The following is a 19,434-nucleotide window of genomic DNA, read 5'->3' on the forward strand; positions in this document are numbered from 1 at the left end:
TGTTAAGCGGATAATTAAACAATTATGTAAGAGAAAAGAGTTTTTGTTGTGTCTTATATAAGGGACGATTCTGAGAGGAGGTACATAAATTGTTCCCAGTTACTTCTTACAGCTGCTAGTTCCCTACTATCAAAACACATGATGCAGTTGGTAAGAGATACTTCATGCTAAATTATTATCTACTTAAAAATTTTACAAAACAATGATATAAGAGTGATAAGATCATTTTCACAAGTTGGTCCGAGATAATTTGTTCATTGCTTATATTAAGCAGCCTATAGGAAACAATCTACATTATAAAATTGAAAGTGACGATGTTTATGACTTAATCTCTTCAACCACTCGACTGATCTCGATCACATTTCCAACATAGAACTTAGCGCTGAAGGAGGGAAGGGGAGATATATAAGAATAAATAAAACTTCATATCTCTTGAGCCAACCGACCGATCTCGATCAAATTTCAACATATATAGATGAGGTTTGGGCCTGGGGCCGGGGCGGCTTTTGTCATGTCACTTTGATGGTGCTACTTAGGGGAAGAGGAAGGGGAGATATTTAAAAATGATCTAAAATGACCGATATTAGTGTTGAATCCATAGTTTTGGGGGTCTCTGAGATGAACAGTGGTTCCGATGCCGTTTAAATCCAAACTCAAACTGGTATTCTGCTAGTACGGTATCCTATAAATACAACGTAGTAATAAGACAATTACTAGTAATACATTTTAGAGAATTTACTAAATCCATAAGCAATTTTATGATTTATTTATTAACGATGGAATTAACGTCTCAATGAGTTCACATTTAGTTAATAAGACATTGTCGTAAACGTAGCGGACAATGACATATTACGAAAGACCATGGAAAGCCTGAGTGAATAAGATATTATGATTACAAGAAAACTTATTTTATAGTACATATAAGTTCCTTTTACGGTATATCCAGGAAATGACAAAATCATTTAAGAATGATGAGATTTAATTTAGAGTGGTTTTGAAAGAGTACACAGGCACGTAGCCAGGATTTCCTAATAGGGAAGGGGGGGTCCGTGCCATGAAATACTATGGTTATCACACCAGGGATTCGATAATTCTAAACTATTTTACTTCCAACATATATTGGTTCGTTTAGCCAGATTTCGTAATGATGGGAGGGGGTCGTGACTTGAAATACTGTGAGAGGCTCAATTAATCTAAACTATTTTACTGGCAACACACCCATATTAGTTTGTTAGGACAATAAAATGAGGATATGTTAATCGTTTAATAACAAACTATAAAGAAATCTCAAGTAAAGTAAAATATTTAAAAAAATATTGAAAATTATACAGTCTTCCTAGGTCATTCGAACTCGGTTTTCGTCTTCTTCCTTCATCTTTTTCTTATCTTCGATTATTGCCATCAAAGATAGCAACGAGATCTCTTTCGGCGGTAAACACATCCTATAAAATGGATTAGTGTTGCTGCGAAATTGAAAATTACTTTAACAAGTGTAACTGGAATCTATGCTGCCAAGCTCTGGTGATTGTTGGCATTTCTTAAGTTCTACCTGAGAATCTACCTGATAGAACAGGTATATCAATTGTCATTTGTAGTCCATAGAATTAGCATGGAGCTAAATTGAATTCGGAATGGTCCGTTCAAATAACATCAATTTTTAGATTGAACCCCTTCCGTTTCCTCCACACAAAGTTCCTCATAAGAAAGAGTAACCAAACGTTTGCTGTAGTTTTATACTTTTAACGCTGATTCTTCTTTTTCTCGTCTCTTTTTGTTTCATCCTTCCTTAATTTTTTTTTCATATATGGTCTCGAAGGGTGCGGGGTCCGGACCCCCCGGACCCACCCCTTGGCTACGTGCCTGGAGTACATATGCTACAATCATGGTCAATACGAAATGTAATTCCATAAAAGAAATTTATTTTTAATCAATAATTTAAAATATTGATTACAAAGATGAAGAAGCTAATAGATTTATTGCATATTGCTTTGGTAAAAAGATACTGAAGAACATACATTATAGCTGATGTTTCTGGATATGAAAGTAATTTGACTTTTTTGGAAGAGCCTATTTGCAGACTTTATTGATAAGAGTCATTAACATACCATTTTATTTGTCTATATACGCATTAGCACAAGTTTACTCATGTTATTTAAACATTAATCCAACAAATGGACAATCCTTCTCTTCATTTATTAGGCCGTATATACCTCAAGTCTTGTTTTACTTATTTGAAGTTAATAATGATAATAAACAGATGATCAAGTTACATATATTATTGTGAATGACTTGCATTTGAAATTGTTTCGTTTTCAGGTGATCTTCGCTGCTCTTTTATCTGTTGTCTGTGCTGTTTCTCCTGCAAGAATTCCAGCTGGAGTCTCTCCTCAACAGTGCCCTAACTATCCTTATTGTCTCATTGGTCAACCAGCAGTTCAGGCTTTCGGAAACACTGCAGGTGCTTTAGAAAGTTTGGGACTCGGAGGAGGCTATGGTAACTACTACGGTGGACAATTAACCAGTGGTTATGGTGCATCTGTTGGTTCACCTGCACGCGTTCCAGCTGGTGTCTCTGTTCAGCAGTGTCCCAATTATCCTTACTGTGGAATCTCACAACCAGCATTTCAAGCGTTTGGGAACGCAGCTTCCATAGGAGGATTTGGAGGATATTAATTGTTATAGTCCATTCTAAACTAGAAGCAAATTGACGTTTGGAGAAGCACGTGGTACGCTGTTGCCACTTCGTGCGCATCCCGGTTAGTTCTCGGGCTAGAACTGTCTTGTGAGTCAACGAAAAAGGAAATCTCTAAATATTGATTTGTTTGGATGGATGAAAAGATATGTTTGTCGTCCCAGTTTCTGCATGTTGGGAAGGGGGAGGGCTGTGTGTGTGTGTGTTTATGTGACAGAGAGAAAGACAGAGAGAGAGAGAGAGAGAAATGAAATCTTGCTTGTGATTGTAGGATAAAAAGAACTTACAAAACACTTCTGAATGTCCGGATTCATCTGAAATTTGCGGCTGGTAGAAATATGCATTTGTTAGAAATTTGTCAACAAATATTTACAAATAAATGATCTTTAGTTTTTTAGTTTTCTATGTTGTTTCTCTAGCAGATGCTAAAAGCTATAACTGCGTAGTGTAGTCACACCAATATAACGGAAACAGGGTTCTGCAATAATTACGTTTTTACCATTAAGCAAATTTGCACTATGCACACAATCTGCATGCATCATACTCTAACTTTCTATGCTCACAGATCTCGTGTCTAATCACCCTTCTTTTCATGATATATTTCCTACACTCAATTTGAAACGATAGGTGACAGCACTCTTTCAATGTAGGTGGGTGCTAGTGATCTGTTTCACCCCGTTCTACGGTACTATACTGACTAAACGTAAGAAACAAGTATTTCTGCAATGAGATCAGTAAACAATTTTTGGTTCCCGCGACGATTTTGCTTTTTCAATTTTTTGTCACTGGAACATATTATATATATTGTGCTGTCAAAAAAAAAAGAAAAGTTTGCATTTGTCATTCAGGGTTTCTTCCAGACATGTTTTTGGGGTGGCACTGCCCCCCCGGGGCTCTGAGAGTGCCCCCGGACGAGATCAAAATAATACGTCTTATCATATAATAATAAATAAAATAGTACCAGCAGTGCTCCCCAGAATACTACATGTGTCCTCCCCCGGAACACATTTTCTGAAAGAACTACTATTTTCATTTTATTTCAGTATAGGCCTAGAAAGGTAAATGCAAGCATAATTTAGAATCAGACATACCTGAAATGTAATTTATTCCAGTGGATAGACTCCACTCAAGTCATCATCATCATTACTACTGATGTCACTGCTACTAAGCTCCTCTTCACCAGATGAATCACTGGAACCACCAACACTTATTATTAATTGTTCTACACTTTCTTCAAGCACACCTTCATTTTTCCATGCATCTTGAATAACTTTATACGTATGGTTAACTGCATCTCTCCAGTTTTCTGGCGTAATTGAGGCTATGGCTTCTTCTGTTAATTTTACAACAGACGACATGGTGAAACTTTTATTTTTACGGCCAACGTACCCTTTAATTTGTGCCCAAATAAGTTCTATGGCATTGAAGTGACAATGGTAAGGGGGAAGTCTCACTACTTTATGTCCATGTTGAGTAGCGATTTTGTCAATGACGTATGTGGAGAATTGGGGTTTGTATCTTTGCACGAGTTGCATTAATTCTGCTTTCCTCAAATCATCTCGAACCTCCACGTTGCGTTGAATTAACCACCGAACAATGTCCTCTTTTCTAGTGGCCATAGTAGGAGCTTTGTCAGCAATAACTGAATGGTATTTTGCGTTATCCATAACAATAATGGATGGCGTGTGCAGTTCGGGGAGAAGAGATTCCTGAAACCACTGAAGAAATTTCGTTTGGTTCATTTCCTCATGCTAATCTCCTGTTTTCTTCGATGTGAAGAGAAGGGAACAGTTTGGGAGGAACCCAGAAGACGTACCGGCATGAAGAAGTATAATCCTTCCCTCTCTACCTAACGGCAATCCCATTGTGCCCTGAAGCGTGTCGTCGGTCCATCCTTTACTAACGCTGTGGTTCACGTTCACCCAGGTTTCATCAAGCCACACTATATTATTAAAATTATGTTTTAATATTTCCCGAAGAAATCTACATCGCCACGCAGAAACGTCCGGCTTCTCCATTAAAAGTCTCCTTCCATTTATTTTCTTATACGAAAACCCCAACTTCTTAATAATACTATACAAGGATGTTTTGCTTCCTTGAAAAAGTTCGGCTTCTTGGAGTGACGCGTGTAATTTCAGGAGAGTGGGGTGCTCCTTCTTTTGATAATAAGAATAAATATGTCGCCGTATAGCGTCTTTTTGGAAAGTATCCAAATTCGTCACACGTTTACTTACTTTTCTCTTCTTGCCTGGAGTTTCTAATTTTGATTTTCTTCATTTTCGAACTTCTCCTTGCCAATTTTCACGATGGTACATTTATTTACTTTTACAGCAGCGGCAGTCCTGTCTAGCACCTTATTTACAGGGATAATCGGTCCTCCATTGTCCCTTTCCTGTTCGAAATAGTCCCGAACCGAGCAAATAATTTCCCTTGATTGTCCTTTAATAGGAATACCTTTCCCTAAATCGTTCTTTCTTTCAGAAGAATGTGTTCTCGGCCGTTTTGCAGGGAGAATGTCCTCCATTTCACTGGACATTATTTAAAATAGCCTATATATTCGTTATATACACAAATATAAATATATATACACAAACACACAACACCACACGATATATACAACAAAATATTTCACATATACAAATATATTTACAGAATTGTACACAAAGATAAAACTCGAATGCACAAGAATAATCTAGAAATCACTCCCACACACAAGGAAACGAAACACTAAAAATATCTTCTTTCTTTCTGAAAACACGTGTTTACTAGCGGCAACATTGGAATGTTAAGGTCTGTTGCCAAGGAAACCCTCCACCCACTGTTGGTAAAAGGGCGTTTATGATTCGACCCTCGCTGAGTGACCGCAATAACTGTGTGACGTAGACTCCTTTCTTCAAAACAAACTTGCACGTGTTTTTGAGCTGTCAATTTGCTTCTTGTTTAGAATGGACTTTAGTATTATGTTCACTTTTGAAGAAATATACAATTGACAAATTTGAAGTTGTGGTTGAATGAATATATTTTATAACGGACACCTCTATAAAGCGAACACCTCCCATAACGGACATATTTTGTAATCCCCAGACACTGTAATAGGAAAAAACATATTGGCAAACCTCTCTAAAGCGGACACTCTCTAGTACGGACATGGACAGTCTTTTATAGGTATTATTTACCTCCGTATTACGGACACTTTCTCTAGAAACAAGCTTGGAAAGTGCAGTAAAAATACACTGTTAGTAATACATACGTATGTCACCAAGGAAGAACATGTGGGTGTAACATTTTGCCTCCTCAACTGTCTATTCAGCAACCCAGAGGAAGGGTCTCTGTTTCACAACACCCTTATATCCTTTGCTTGCATTCCACTCCCACCCAACCCGCTTGTGATTGACAGTTGCCCACTGTTTGGAATGACACATAATTCTACCGTTTCGCTAGAATCTAACCAAACAGAAGACAAGTGTGGTATTTTTGACCACGAGTACGCATATTGTCTTTTTAAAAAAATCATTGTTGGACTGCAATTAACTCACAAATTAAAGCAACATACCGGAAACATAGTAAGTAGCGATAAGTGTAAATTGCAGAGAACTATAACATCTTATTCCCTCGAATTGGATGTGCCTCGAATTGGATGGCGCAAGATAATGCAAGTACAGTAACATTTTGGTAATATTCATAAATACGTGATTCATGCAAAAATATTTTTTTCTAATTGCATATTACCTTGTTTATTAATTTACATAAGAAAATATTGGAAGCTCTCTAAGGCGGACTCTTCTCTATAACGGACAATTTTTATTCCTCACCGCTGTCCGCTGTAGGGAGACTTCCCTTACATATATTAGGGTGGTCCAGCATAGAATTGTAAAGGAAAAAAGATCTCTGATCTAAACGCATAGTTGCCAATTTTGATCCATGTGGTCTAAATATACTAAATGAAAAAAAATCATCGCAATAAAAAAAATATTTAGAGGTCGCTTAAAGCCTTCAATTATGCTCCATTATTTGAAATATTGAACGTATTCGCATTTAAGCGCTGATGGACCTTTCCGTTGTTTTGTGCAATGCTTGTAAATTTCATCCAAAAACAACATTTAAAGTGGCCAGGATTTCGTAATAGAGGGAGAACGGGTCCGTGACATGAAATAATGCCGTTACAACAATAACCATTTGTAACTTACACCCCCCGTTTCCTCCACACAGCTGCTCATAAGAAAAAGTAACCAAACGCTTGCTGTAGCTTTTTCATTTTTAACGCTGATTCTTCTTTTTCTCGTTTCTTTTTTCTTTAATCCTTCTTTAATTTTTCCATTTTTTGGTTTCGAAGGGGGGTCCATATCCCCTCTTGGTTACGTGCCTGAAATGGCGTTTCTAGTGTAGCATAAATATAAGACATATAAGGCCACGACTGGAAGAGAAACGGAGTTATATTTAGATTGGTATCGTCTAAAATACGGATAAATTTTACCTATTTAATTATGCACCTCCCACAATTTTGGAGAACATACTAGAGGTCCAAATATTCCACTGTTTCAACGTTTCCAAGAGAGTTTTGATCAAACCTTAAGCATTATAATTTTAAGGCGCTGGAAGACGAACGCCTTTCCATGCCATATGTATGAACACTGAAAAATGAAGTTGTTATGTTTCTATAAAATTGTCTTGTATATACATAAGAAAGATAATAACTATGTTCCCCATGATGACCATAAAGAAATGAGCTTTGCCTGTTGATACTTGGAGAATTTCCAAAGAAGTACCGTTTCAGGTCACCAGGTGCTTACCATATGGCTTGTTGGATGGGAAAGGTAATATGCTGCTTCAAGATTTAAATTTTCCGCGAAATGTTTAAGGTAATCTGGTACCCCTAGCAACCTTGAAAGATAGCCCATTTAAAAAGCATAGCAAAGTTTTTCACTATTTTCTTCTTTATTATTAAAGTTACAAACGTCAAAATTTGAACAAACCTAGAGGAGACACATATCTATTCGCTGCCTGTTTTAGGTTTATTTTAAAACACAGTAAAAAGCTTCTATGTTTGACTTTATAAACTTGGCAACGCAGATGTAACCCTCCCACTCAAATTTAGAGTTGGTGTCTCCCTTTGTTGTAATGTCTATTGACTTCTGTGTGAACTTCTCTGTCCGCGTTTAGCGGTCTTCTTTCTGCCTGTCCTTCGAGTCGTGGTTGCTTGAAATGTGAATATCGAAGGATAATCACTTTATGAGTGACAGCAGGAGGGATACTAGTAAAAAGATCTGTCGTGAAAAGACAAGGGAAAGCGAGATATTCCTGTCGACTGAGGAAAAATATCGCACGACTTTCGGCTTCAGAAACATAAGAAAAGAGAAGAAAGAAGTGCTATTGTGTTTCATATTTCTGTGGTTATTTCTTCCGTTTCTACGTAGCTTTATTTCTATACAGTATTTGAATGTTGAATCAAAGATGATAAATTCGAACGGTTGATAGACAGGTAAACAGATAGAAGTAATATATATATATATATATATATATATATATATATATATATATATATATATATATATATATATATACAGAGAGAGAGAGAGAGAGAGAGAGCATATAAATGCAGAAAAAATATTTTCCAAAAATGATTAACAGCTAGAAACGATATATAGGACCTAATACATCAAACTGAAGTTATTGAAAATGTATACACGACCCCAAAAGTGAAATTACCACCTGCAATTCTCCTTTTCCTGCAATAGCAGGAAACCCAAAAAGCTCGGCGTTTGGGTTGGTTGCAAATTCGAAAGGCGTTGGACTAAACCTCAATTTTGTCCGAAATATATCAGTGTGGCAAACTGCAAATAAGAGAATAAAACAAATTGTTAAGGATGACAATTTTATTATTGTGACGGATTTGGATGACATCAAAAGTTACAAAATGTCTTACTTAAGCAGTTCAAACAACATGAATGGTAAGAAACAGACATAAGAAGAAAGCATTTCTCTCTTTCCCCCACCCCCAAGAAAAAGAAACTCAGAAAGAAAAACTTATATAATAAAAAGGTTTCATATAAAAGCCTAACAGCACGAAAACAAATAGATTAACGAAACGAAAAAGAGACAAACACAGAATAGGGGACACCAGTGGCGTAGCAGACTTGCGGCCCTCCCATGCAAGATAAAGAAATGCGACCCTAGTTCTAAACCCCATTTTTATAATAATAATAATAACAATAATGATAACAATAATAATAATAATAATAATAATAATAATTATTATTATTATTATTATTAAAAAGTTACCTTTTCAAAATCTCTGACTCTGTCTAAGAGCATGAATGCATATAGCGATCATGTGTGCACGTTTTGTCAATGAGCGGTCCCAAAGGCCAAAAGGGGTGGAAATCTCCAAGAGAGAGAAATAAAAAAATCTTATGGTAAATTCTAGTTCAAAGTTCGAAGCACTTGCTTTTGCACGTGATTTCTTGTTTCTTTCTCCAGGGAACAGAAAAGTTCTGGCGCCTAAGAAATTATAGCATATAATATTGCAAATTTGCAAGTGGATCTGTTTACATTGCAATTTGTGGTAATAAAGATATTATGATTAGAAAACAATATTGTAGAAAGTAAGTTTAATTTCTTCATCCATCGCAAGTCTTAGTCTTATACCTCGCCGGCCCCGGAATATCGATATCGAAAATTTAGAATGATATATTCATGTCCATATATTCGTGATATCGAATGTTGGTATATGATAATATAGTTATCAACGATAGCCATGTATCGACATATCACAGGCCCAGGTCCGAGAAGTGATGCTTGAAATATACTGGAATCAACAATCAAATTCTAAATAAGTTTTCCATTTCCATATTCAATGTTGAGGGGGAAGAGTGTGAACCCGAATAGAAATTTTAAGAAAAACAAATGTTAATATAAAAGTAGGTTTTCCGCCTCCCCTTGAATACAAAAATTAACAGAAAACTATTACTGTAATTTACCTTTTACTTCTGTTTCTGATTGTTATTACAAATCAGCGACAGTACACATACTTTACATTGTATACCAATACACTGTATAACTTTTCACAACCAAGCAAGCCGGAAGGTGAATTTCCTGTGATATTAAAGTGGAATATTCTACAAAATAGTCATAATTCATTGGCCATATTTCTATCAGTACTTTGGTACGGATTAAGAGCTACAAGATTAATAGAACTAGAAATTAGAGATTTCATTCCTTTTTTCTCTCAGACTAAAAGACTTTTGCATTTTCCTGAGATTTTCATTTTCTTAATATAAGTCTCCTATCCTGGGCTAATTCTGGCTACCGTGGTTTCGAGGTAATCGGTAAACGAAAGAGCAAAGTTTGCCGACTCTCAACTCTCGACAGTTTGTGAGAAGATATTTCACAGTTCATGTTGTTATTTCTTCGTTGCAAAAACACTTCTAGTTGACTCTATTCATGTTGAATTACTGAACTTATAAACATTTATAATTATTGAAAAATGAATAATTATTTCTAAACATAAAAAGTCGTTATAGTTCAGTAGAATGCAGAAGTGAAAGAAAATATTGTTGAGATGTGCAAACTGAATGTGAATAATAAGTGTTTCTCATTCTCTTGTCCAGAGGCGGATATACGATGGACTTCTGGGGGCTCGGTGGTTGGTAATACTCCTATTTAGAGCTACTTTTAAGAGCTCCAAACCATGGAATGTGTTTTATTTATATATAAAATAAGAAAAATTTCATTTCTGGGGGGCAATCGCCATGATCGCCCACTGGATCCGCCCCCGCTCTTGTGTAGCAGACTTTGAAGATATTTAGCTCGTGTATGCTCCTGACGATGCTGATTAGGGATTCCCACATCTGGATAATTTTTTATACTGAAATCGGATAGAAGCTTATCCGGATTTGTAATATCCGCTTGACGGATAACAAAACGGATGATGGAAAACGGATAATATCAGGATAACGATGACGGATAATATCCGGATATCGAATGATGGATAATATCCAGATAACGGATAGTATCCGCATGATGGATAACGGATAATATCCGGATAACGGATAAGATCCGGACAACGGATGATATTCGGATGACGGATAATATCCGGATATCGGATAATATCCGGATAATGGATTTATCCGGATAATTTATAAAATTAAGATAACGGATAATATCTGGATAATAGAACATTCGGATAACTGATTACGTCCGGATGACGAATAAAGGATAATATTCCCGATAACGTATATGGTTTGAAAAATACCATATAGGAGAGGGACATGTCAGTCCTTTCTGCTCATGGAGTTATTAAAACACTATCATCGGTCAGTGGTCTTTACCATTGAAAGATATTGTTTCTTAAAATATTTCCAAGTAATTTCGAAGATTCTTGTTCTTGTTGTGGGGCTCAATGGTAAACCGCTTATTCTGGTGCGTGTGGTCTTTATTGTTTCGATCCCCGGCCAAATAAGTTTGCGGTGGACAAGATCGTATTCGTAGGTTTTCTCAGGGTACTCCCGCTTTTTGCCACTTTTCATTCCATCAATTCTTCTATTATCATTGACTTGCTGCAATCATTGGGCGCGGTGGTTCATTGGCAGAGCGCTTCCGGTCGTGCGTGGGGTCTTTATTTTATCGTACCCCAGCCAAGTAAGTAGTGTAGTGGACAGGATCGTATCCGTTGGTTTCCGCGGGGTACTCCCGCTTCTTCCCACTTTTCATTCCACCAGACCCTCTATTAATCACTGAGTTACTTTATTCATTGAGCATGGTGGCACAGTGGTAAAGCGCTTCCTCTTGTGCGTGGAGTCCTTATTGTTTCGATACTTGGCCAAGTAAGTTTGTGGTGGACAAGATCGTATTAGTGGGTTTTCTCAGGGTACTCCCGGTTCTTCCCACTTCTCATTCCACCAATTCCTCTATTCTCATTCACTTGCTTTAATCATTGGACGCGGTTACTCAGTGGTAGAGCGCTTCCTCTTGTGGGCGAATTAAGGTTTTTGTGAAAAAGATTGCATACGTGGGTTTCCTCAGTGTACTCCCGCTTCTTCCCACTTTTCATTCCACGAATTCATCTATAATTAATGAATTACTTTAATGATTGCACGCGGTGGCTCAGTGGTAGAGAGCTTCATCTGGTGTGCCAAGTAATTTTGTAATGGACAAGATCGTATTCGTGGGTTTTCTCAGGGTACTCCAGCTTCCTCCCACATTTCATTCCACCAATTCTTCAATTCTCATTGACTTGCTTTAATCATTGGGCACAGTAGCTCAGTGATAGACTGCTTGCTCTGGTGGGCCCAGTAAGTTTTTGGTGGACAAGATTGTATCTGTGGGTTTTGCCAAGGTACTCCTGCTTCTTCCCACTTTTCATTCCACCAATTCCTCTATTAGCATTGACTTACTTTAATCATTGGGCACGGCAGCTTAGTGGTAGAGCGCTTCCTCTGGTGCGTGGGGTCCTTAATGTTTCGGTCCCCGTCCTGATAAGTTTGTTGTGGACAAGATCGTATCCGAGGGTTTATTCAGGGTATTCCCTCTTCCTCCTACATTTCTTTTCACCAATTCTTCTATTATCGTTGATTTGCTTCAATCATTGGGCGCAGTCGCTCAGTGACAGGTCGCTTCCTCTGGTGGGCTCAGTAAGTTTGTGGTGGACAAGATTGTATCTGTAGGTTTTCCCAAGGTACTCCTGCTTCTTCCCACATTTCATTGCACCATTTCTTATAATATCATTCACTTACCTTAATCATTGTTCACAGTGTCTCAATGGAAGAGCGCTTTCTCTGGTGGGCCAACTACATTGTGGTGGACAAGATCGTATCCATGGTTTTTGACAGGTTACTCCCGCTTCCTCCCCCTTTTATGCCACCAATTCTTCTATTATCATTGATCGCTTCAATCATTGGGCGAAGTAGCTCAATGGGAAAGCGTTTCCTCTGGTGAGCCAAGTTTGTGGGGGACAAGATCGTATCCGTGGGTTTTGTCAGGGTACTCTCGCTTCCTTCCACATTTCATTACACCAATTCTTTTATTCTCATTGACTTGCTTCAATCATTGGGCGCAGTGGTTCAGTGGAAGAGCGTTTCTTCTGGTGGGGCAACTACGTATGTAGTAGACAAAATCGTATCCGTGGATTTTCTCAGGGTACTCCCGCTTCCTCCCGCATTTTATTCCACCAATTATTCTATTATCATTGACTTACCTTAATCATTGTGCGCGATGTCTCAATGGTAGAGCGTTTCCTATGGTGGGACAACTACGTTTGTGGTGGACAAGAACGTATCCGTGGGTTTTCTCAGGGTACTCCTGCTTCTTCCTACTTATCATTCCAGCAACTCCTCTATTATCATTGACTTGCTTCACTCATTGGGCACGGTGCCTCAGTAGTAGAACGTTTCATCTCGTGCGTGGGGTCCTAACTTTTTCGAACCCCGGTCTAGTAAGTTTATGTTGGACAAGATCGTATACGTGGGTTTTGTCAGGGTACACCCGCTTCCTCCCACATTTCATTACACCAAGTCTTCTATTATCATTGACTTCGTTCAATCATTTGGCCCAGTGACTCAGTGGTAGAGCGCTTCCTCTGGTGGGCCAACTACGTTTGAGGTGGACAAGATCGTATCCGTGGGTTTTTTCAGGGTACTCCCGCTTTTTCCCACTTTTCATTCCACCAATTCTGTTATTATTATTGATTTTCTTCAATCATTGGGCGCAGTAGCTCAATGGGAAAGCGTTTCCTCTGGTGAGCCAAGTAAGTTTTTGGGGGACAAGATCGTATCCATGGGTTTCGTCAGGGTACTCGCGCTTCTTCCCACATTTCATTCCACCAATTTTATTATCATTGACTTGCTTCAATCATTGACTTGCTTCAATCATTGGGCGCAGTGGCTCAGTAGTAGAGCGTTTCCTCTAGTGGGCACACTACATTTGTAGTGGATAAGATCGTATCCGTGGGTTTTCTCAGGGTACTCCCGCTTCCTCCCACTTTTCATTCCACCAATTTCTCCATTATCAGTGACTTGGTTGGGTGACATCCAGAAGTCCTAAAGTGCAGAAGTCCTAAAATGCAGAAGTCCTAAAAATATGGGCACTAGACCTAAATTTTAGGACTTCTGCACTTTAGGACTTCTGCACTTTAGGACTTCTGCATTTTAGGACTTCTGCACTTTAGGACTTCTGCATTTTAGGACTTCTGCACTTTAGGACTTCTGCGTTTTAGGACTTCTGCATTTTAGGACTTCTGCACTTTAGGACTTCTGCCGTTTAGGACTTCTGCCATTTAGGACTTGCGCCTTTATCATTCACTTGCTTTAGTTCTGAAATTCGCCACCACCACACGAAATTGGGACGATGCAGCAACTAGTTAGCAATAATGTTACGAACGTATCTAATTCCAACAGTAACAGCTATATTTGTACTACTAAGATCGTTATTATCACTATCTGTTCTGCACTTATACACGAATTACATAATACAACCTATTTCATTCTAAGAATTAATTACATAATTTGTTAAGAAATTCGTTTCTTTCGAATGGAGATACGAGAATCCCAAGACAAATTCCTAAAACAAGAATAAATAAATAAATAAATAATAAAAAAATGTTTAAAAAGAATATTTTACCAGACTTCTGAAACCAAGCAAACATTCAGAATTGCAATATATACTGTGCGGAGCGTATTTTATTAAGAGTAGGACAAAAATCCACCAAAGTTTACTTAATTAGGACAAAAGCACACTAGACATTTCACGAGTGAACATTAAATACCAACTGTATACATAAAGAACGCAGTAAATTTAAAATTGAGCAAAGAACATTTATTATGCAATACAGTGGGTGACATTAATAAGTCTTAAATGGCACAAGTCCTAAAAATATAGGCATTAGACCTAAATTTTAGGTCCTGTGCCATTTTTGCAGAAATTACTACATAGTCATTTAGGGGTGTAGCCTGCAAATTTTTCTAGGGGAGCATGATTTTTATATATTAAAAGCAAATCAAAAGTTTATTTCCAGATTACGAAAGGTTCAATAAGACAATAAATTTATACATATTACACATGTACACAAATACATAATATTATTATATTTCCAGTTAGTTCCTTTTTGAAACCTGGACCTTGACAGAGCGTAAATTTAAAATCACAGCTTGTGGGAAATGTACGAATCAGGTAGTTATAAGAAATCGGAAACTGTTCATGGAAATCCATTTGTTTGACTGTATTTATCTTCTGTACTCTTATATAAAAGAGTAAAGATGAGTGATTTTTTGGGCATACTACACAGAGAAAAATCAGTTCTCCGGACAGCGGTATATTGTACAAATATACGGTATCCTCTTGCTTACTTTAGAAATCAGTACGGAGCATACTTTATCCGTATGCCACGTAGGCACTGCCCTTAGATGTTACATCGTGCCGTTGCAGGATGTCTGACATCTTACAGTTTCCCGTATATCACATGCATATACTTATGTTACCTTCGTCAGCTATGTGTTATATACGTCCATTTGTATGTGAGATCCTGACCGCCTACATTGTTTCATACAGAAAGTATGTACAGATGGAACACTTATACAGAAAGTATTATAAAACATGCGTTTTCAGTTATACGTCTGTTGTACGTTAAGTCCAAAAACTACAGGAATTACGCATGTAACCTATCTTTTTAAGTACGCCACCTACATTTTTTTCTCAGTGTACTACAAGTAGAGTCGTTAAATTTTAATTATAAAATATAATTTTCTTATGAAAGCAGGACATAAGAAAGAATTTTTGGAAATAAGTATCGTAAAACGGGTGGGGCAAGATTTTTTTAAAGGGTAGTGTATCTCGCAAGTTTCTGAAGCTAGTAAAATGAAACTTGGCATATAATCTTTCCTGTTAAAAAAAACTGAAAATTGAACACATAAAAAGGAAAGAGCAAAGGGAGCACTTTTTTAATGTTCGAATTCCCCATTACTTACTCAGAAAATATGTAAATAAATTAAGGAAGGATTTGTTTAAGCTAGATGCGTGAAACTCGGTATTTGAACTTTTAACTAAAAGTAATAAAATACTATATGTTTCAGTTTCTTGAAAATTACACTTCTAAGGGGAAGGAGGGTCAATTTCTATAATATTAAAATATCCCACTGCTTATAAGATTTGGGCAGAAAACTCTTTTCCTTTAGGCCTCGGTTATTCCAGTTAAGCAAATGAGAGTACTAAGTGGCTAATTAATTAGGTTCTTTTAATTATTTTAACATGTTGACGTTGTTTAATTCTTTTAAAACTGTATTCTTTCACATTATATTATAAACATCCTTCATTTGCTGTAATTATTAAACACGTTTAAGAACAAAAGAGTAACTCATAATAGAAACAATTTCTGCAGGAACAACTGGTAGGATTCAGCCTCTTGTTGTGTTCTTTAGGCCGTTAAAAATTTTCTTGAGACATTTTTCTGACACTGTCCTTCTCTACAACTATAACATGAATTTACATCTCCGTAATAATATAATTAAGATCTCATCACTGATTCATAATCAGTTTTCTTTTCCTAGATTTGCTAATCTTATTGGGTATGCATGATATAAAAGCGGTTATTGGAAGAAAAACCATCTGTGTTTGAAAATTTTCTTTCAAAGATTGTGCAGCATTTTGCGATTTGTGCACAGTTATTGCCGTAATAAGGTGTGTGTGGTGTACACAATGTTTATGCATCACACACTTTTTTACTATATATCATTACCGTAAAACGTTTTCCCAATCAATTAATAATTATAACATTTGAGGATATAAGAAGTTCTGACATAGAGTGAAGCGAGGGGACTCACTATAAATAAGTAACCCTTGCCAATTACAGAAACGTTTAATTTTTATTTTATTTATTAATTTATATATTCTACTTCGTGAATTTATTTCTCCCTAACGAATAATTTTCATTTTGAAGAGTGGACGTTTCGGTGTAAACATTAGAACTTTTACACCGAACCAGCCTGACCTTAACCGGCGAACGTCCTTACACCGAGCAATCCGTACACCGAAACGCCCTGCACCAAAACGTCCTACACCGAAACAACCGTATCCCAGGAGTAGTTAATTACGAATATGACAATTATTTGCTACAGAAAGACTTCTGTACAAGAAATATATGTGTAAAAATAATTTACTTAGCAAAATTTATGACGTACATAACTAAAACACAATATTATGTTACTAATATGAAGTCAATGGTGTGGAAATAGAGAAAAACAGATATTATGAAAGATCTGGGAATCACACTTGGTAGAAACTTAAAATTTTGTCAACATAGAAATATATCATGGAAAGAGTAAGAAAGGACAATAGGCTTCATTTATTTATTTATTTATTTATTTATTTATTTATTTATTATTTCAGAACGATAGAATATGTATTTATACAAATAACTTGTAAGAACTAAGGCTCTGTAATATGAAACAGTATATCTAAAACTTGACTAACAGATTGACAGTATTCTTCTTACGGACGCGATGGTAGCGCCACAAGAGATAGGCGCTTCTGCACTTTAGGACTTCTGCACTTTAGGACTTCTGCACTTTAGGACTTCTGCCTCGGTATGATTTTTAGGACTTCTGCCTTTTAGGACTTCTGCATTTTAGGACTTCTGCACTTTAGGACTTCTGCATTTTAGGACCTCTGCACTTTAGGACTTCTGCACTTTAGGACTTCTGCCATTTAGGACTTGTGCCGCGAAATAATTTTTAGGACTTGTGCATTTTAGGTCTAATGCCGTTTAGGACTTCTGCATTTTAGGACTTCTGCCATTTAGGACTTCTGCCGAGTCCCCACTTGGTTCAATGATTGGGCACGGTGGCTCAGTAATAGAACGCTTCATCTGGTGCGTGTGGTCCTTACTTTTTCGATCCCCGGCCTAGTAAGTTTATGTTGGACAATATCGTATCCGTGGGTTTTGTCAGGGTACACTCGCTTCCTCCCACATTTCATTCCACCAATTCCTTTATTATCATTGGGGACGCGGCAGAAGTCCTAAACGGCAGAAGTCCTAAAAGGCAGAAGTCCTAAATGGCATTAGACCTAAAATGCACAAGTCCTAAAAATTATTTCGCGGCACAAGTTCTAAATGGCAGAAGTCCTAAAAGGCACAAGTCCTAAAAGGCACAAGTCCTAAAAATCACATCGCGGCAGAAGTCCTAAACGGCAGAAGTCCTAAAAGGCAGAAGTCCTAAACGGCAGAAGTCCTAAAAATCATACCGAGGCAGAAGTCCTAAAAGGCAGAAGTCCTAAACGGCAGAAGTCCTAAACTGCAGAAGTCTTAAACTGCAGAAGTCCTAAAAATCTCTTGTGGCGCTACCATCGCGTCCGTAAGAAGAATACTGTCAATCTGTTAGTCACAGTTTTAGATATACTGTTTCATATTACAGAGCCTTAGTTCTTACAAGTTATTTGTATAAATACATATTGTATCGTTCTGAAATAATAAATAAATAAATAAATGAAGCCTATTGTCCTTTCTTACTCTTTCCATGATATATTTCTATGTTGACAAAATTTTAACTTTCTACCAAATGTGATTCCTAGATCTTTCATAATGTCTGTTTTTCTCTATTTCCACTCCATTGACTTCATATTAGTAACATAATATTGTGTTTTAGTTATGTACGTCATAAACTTTGCTTTCCTTGTGTTGTTTTGAAGTAAATTATTTTTTCACATATATTTCTTGTACAGAAGTCTTTCTGTAGCAAATAATTGTCATAATCGTAATTAACTACTCCTGGGATACGTCTGTTTCGGTGTAGGACGTTTCGGTGCAGGGCTTTTCGGTGTACTGATTGCTCGGTGTAAGGACGTTTAGGTGTGAGGCTGATTCGGTGTAAAAGTTCTAATGTTTACACCGAAACGTCCACTCTTCAAACTGAAAATTATTCGTTAGGGAGAAATAAATTCACGAAGTAGAATATATAAATTATACCTTGAAATTATATAAAGAATATATAAATATACCTTGTCTTCACATCATGTGAGACAGACCAGTGATGTTACAGCATTCTTGCTGTCGAAAGTGCGTTTACCGGATGCTCGCTTATATAGTTGGATAACTATTATGATCCACGTCACCAAACACGGACTACATTTTTTAAAACTTGACCCATTTTGATTTTTGGTATAACTATGTTTTTTTTCATATGTTGCGTATATTTCGTGTTTAAAATGTCGGAACGAGACTGAACATATACATAAGAGTAAAATGATACAGAGAGTGACTGTGAAAGCATTGTTGGTATAGAAGACTCAGGAGAAGTAGAGGAAGACTTCTTCATTGATAATAAAGTTTCTTATGAATTCGACAGAAATGGAGATCAACGAAACGAACGAGCAGAGGTTGCAGCAGAACTCCCACTACTTCAGAAAGTAGCAGAGGAAAATATTCCAGTAGAAGCAAGGCCTACACGAGAACTTTAATTACTTAATCTTGATTTACGTGAGTTTTACAAAGGTAGGAAGAAAGGTAAAAAAGAGAGCCAACCCGCTAGTATTTGAAGCCTCAATTGCCACTTACTTCTAGAACTCCATGTATCAATATAATACCTCCTTTTCACGCACCTGACCCTGAGGATGATGCCAAAGTGCTCGTACAACTGTTGAGGCGTTTATTTCGTGATTTACACTAAAATGAATAAGTTTTGTTAAAATTACAAAACGTCCTATAAATATGTGTGTTTTTCTTTAAATAATAATTTTTGTTATTGAAATGTGCGTTATAC

The 19,434-nt window shown here is 37.0% G+C and overlaps 1 protein-coding gene across 1 annotated transcript; it reads right to left on the minus strand.

Annotated features, from left to right (window-relative positions):
• Positions 1–3,795: 3,795 nt before the first annotated feature.
• LOC145665961 (uncharacterized) lies at positions 3,796–4,434 on the minus strand. The gene has a single exon (XM_081733066.1). It carries the CDS (start codon positions 4,432–4,434, stop codon positions 3,796–3,798), a length of 639 nt encoding a protein of 212 aa, XP_081589192.1.
• Positions 4,435–19,434: the final 15,000 nt, after the last annotated feature.

This window comes from Thermobia domestica, chromosome 12 (genome assembly GCF_964235325.1).
Source record: "Thermobia domestica chromosome 12, izTheDome1.hap1.1, whole genome shotgun sequence".
NCBI classification, from domain to species: Eukaryota; Metazoa; Arthropoda; class Insecta; order Zygentoma; family Lepismatidae; genus Thermobia; species Thermobia domestica.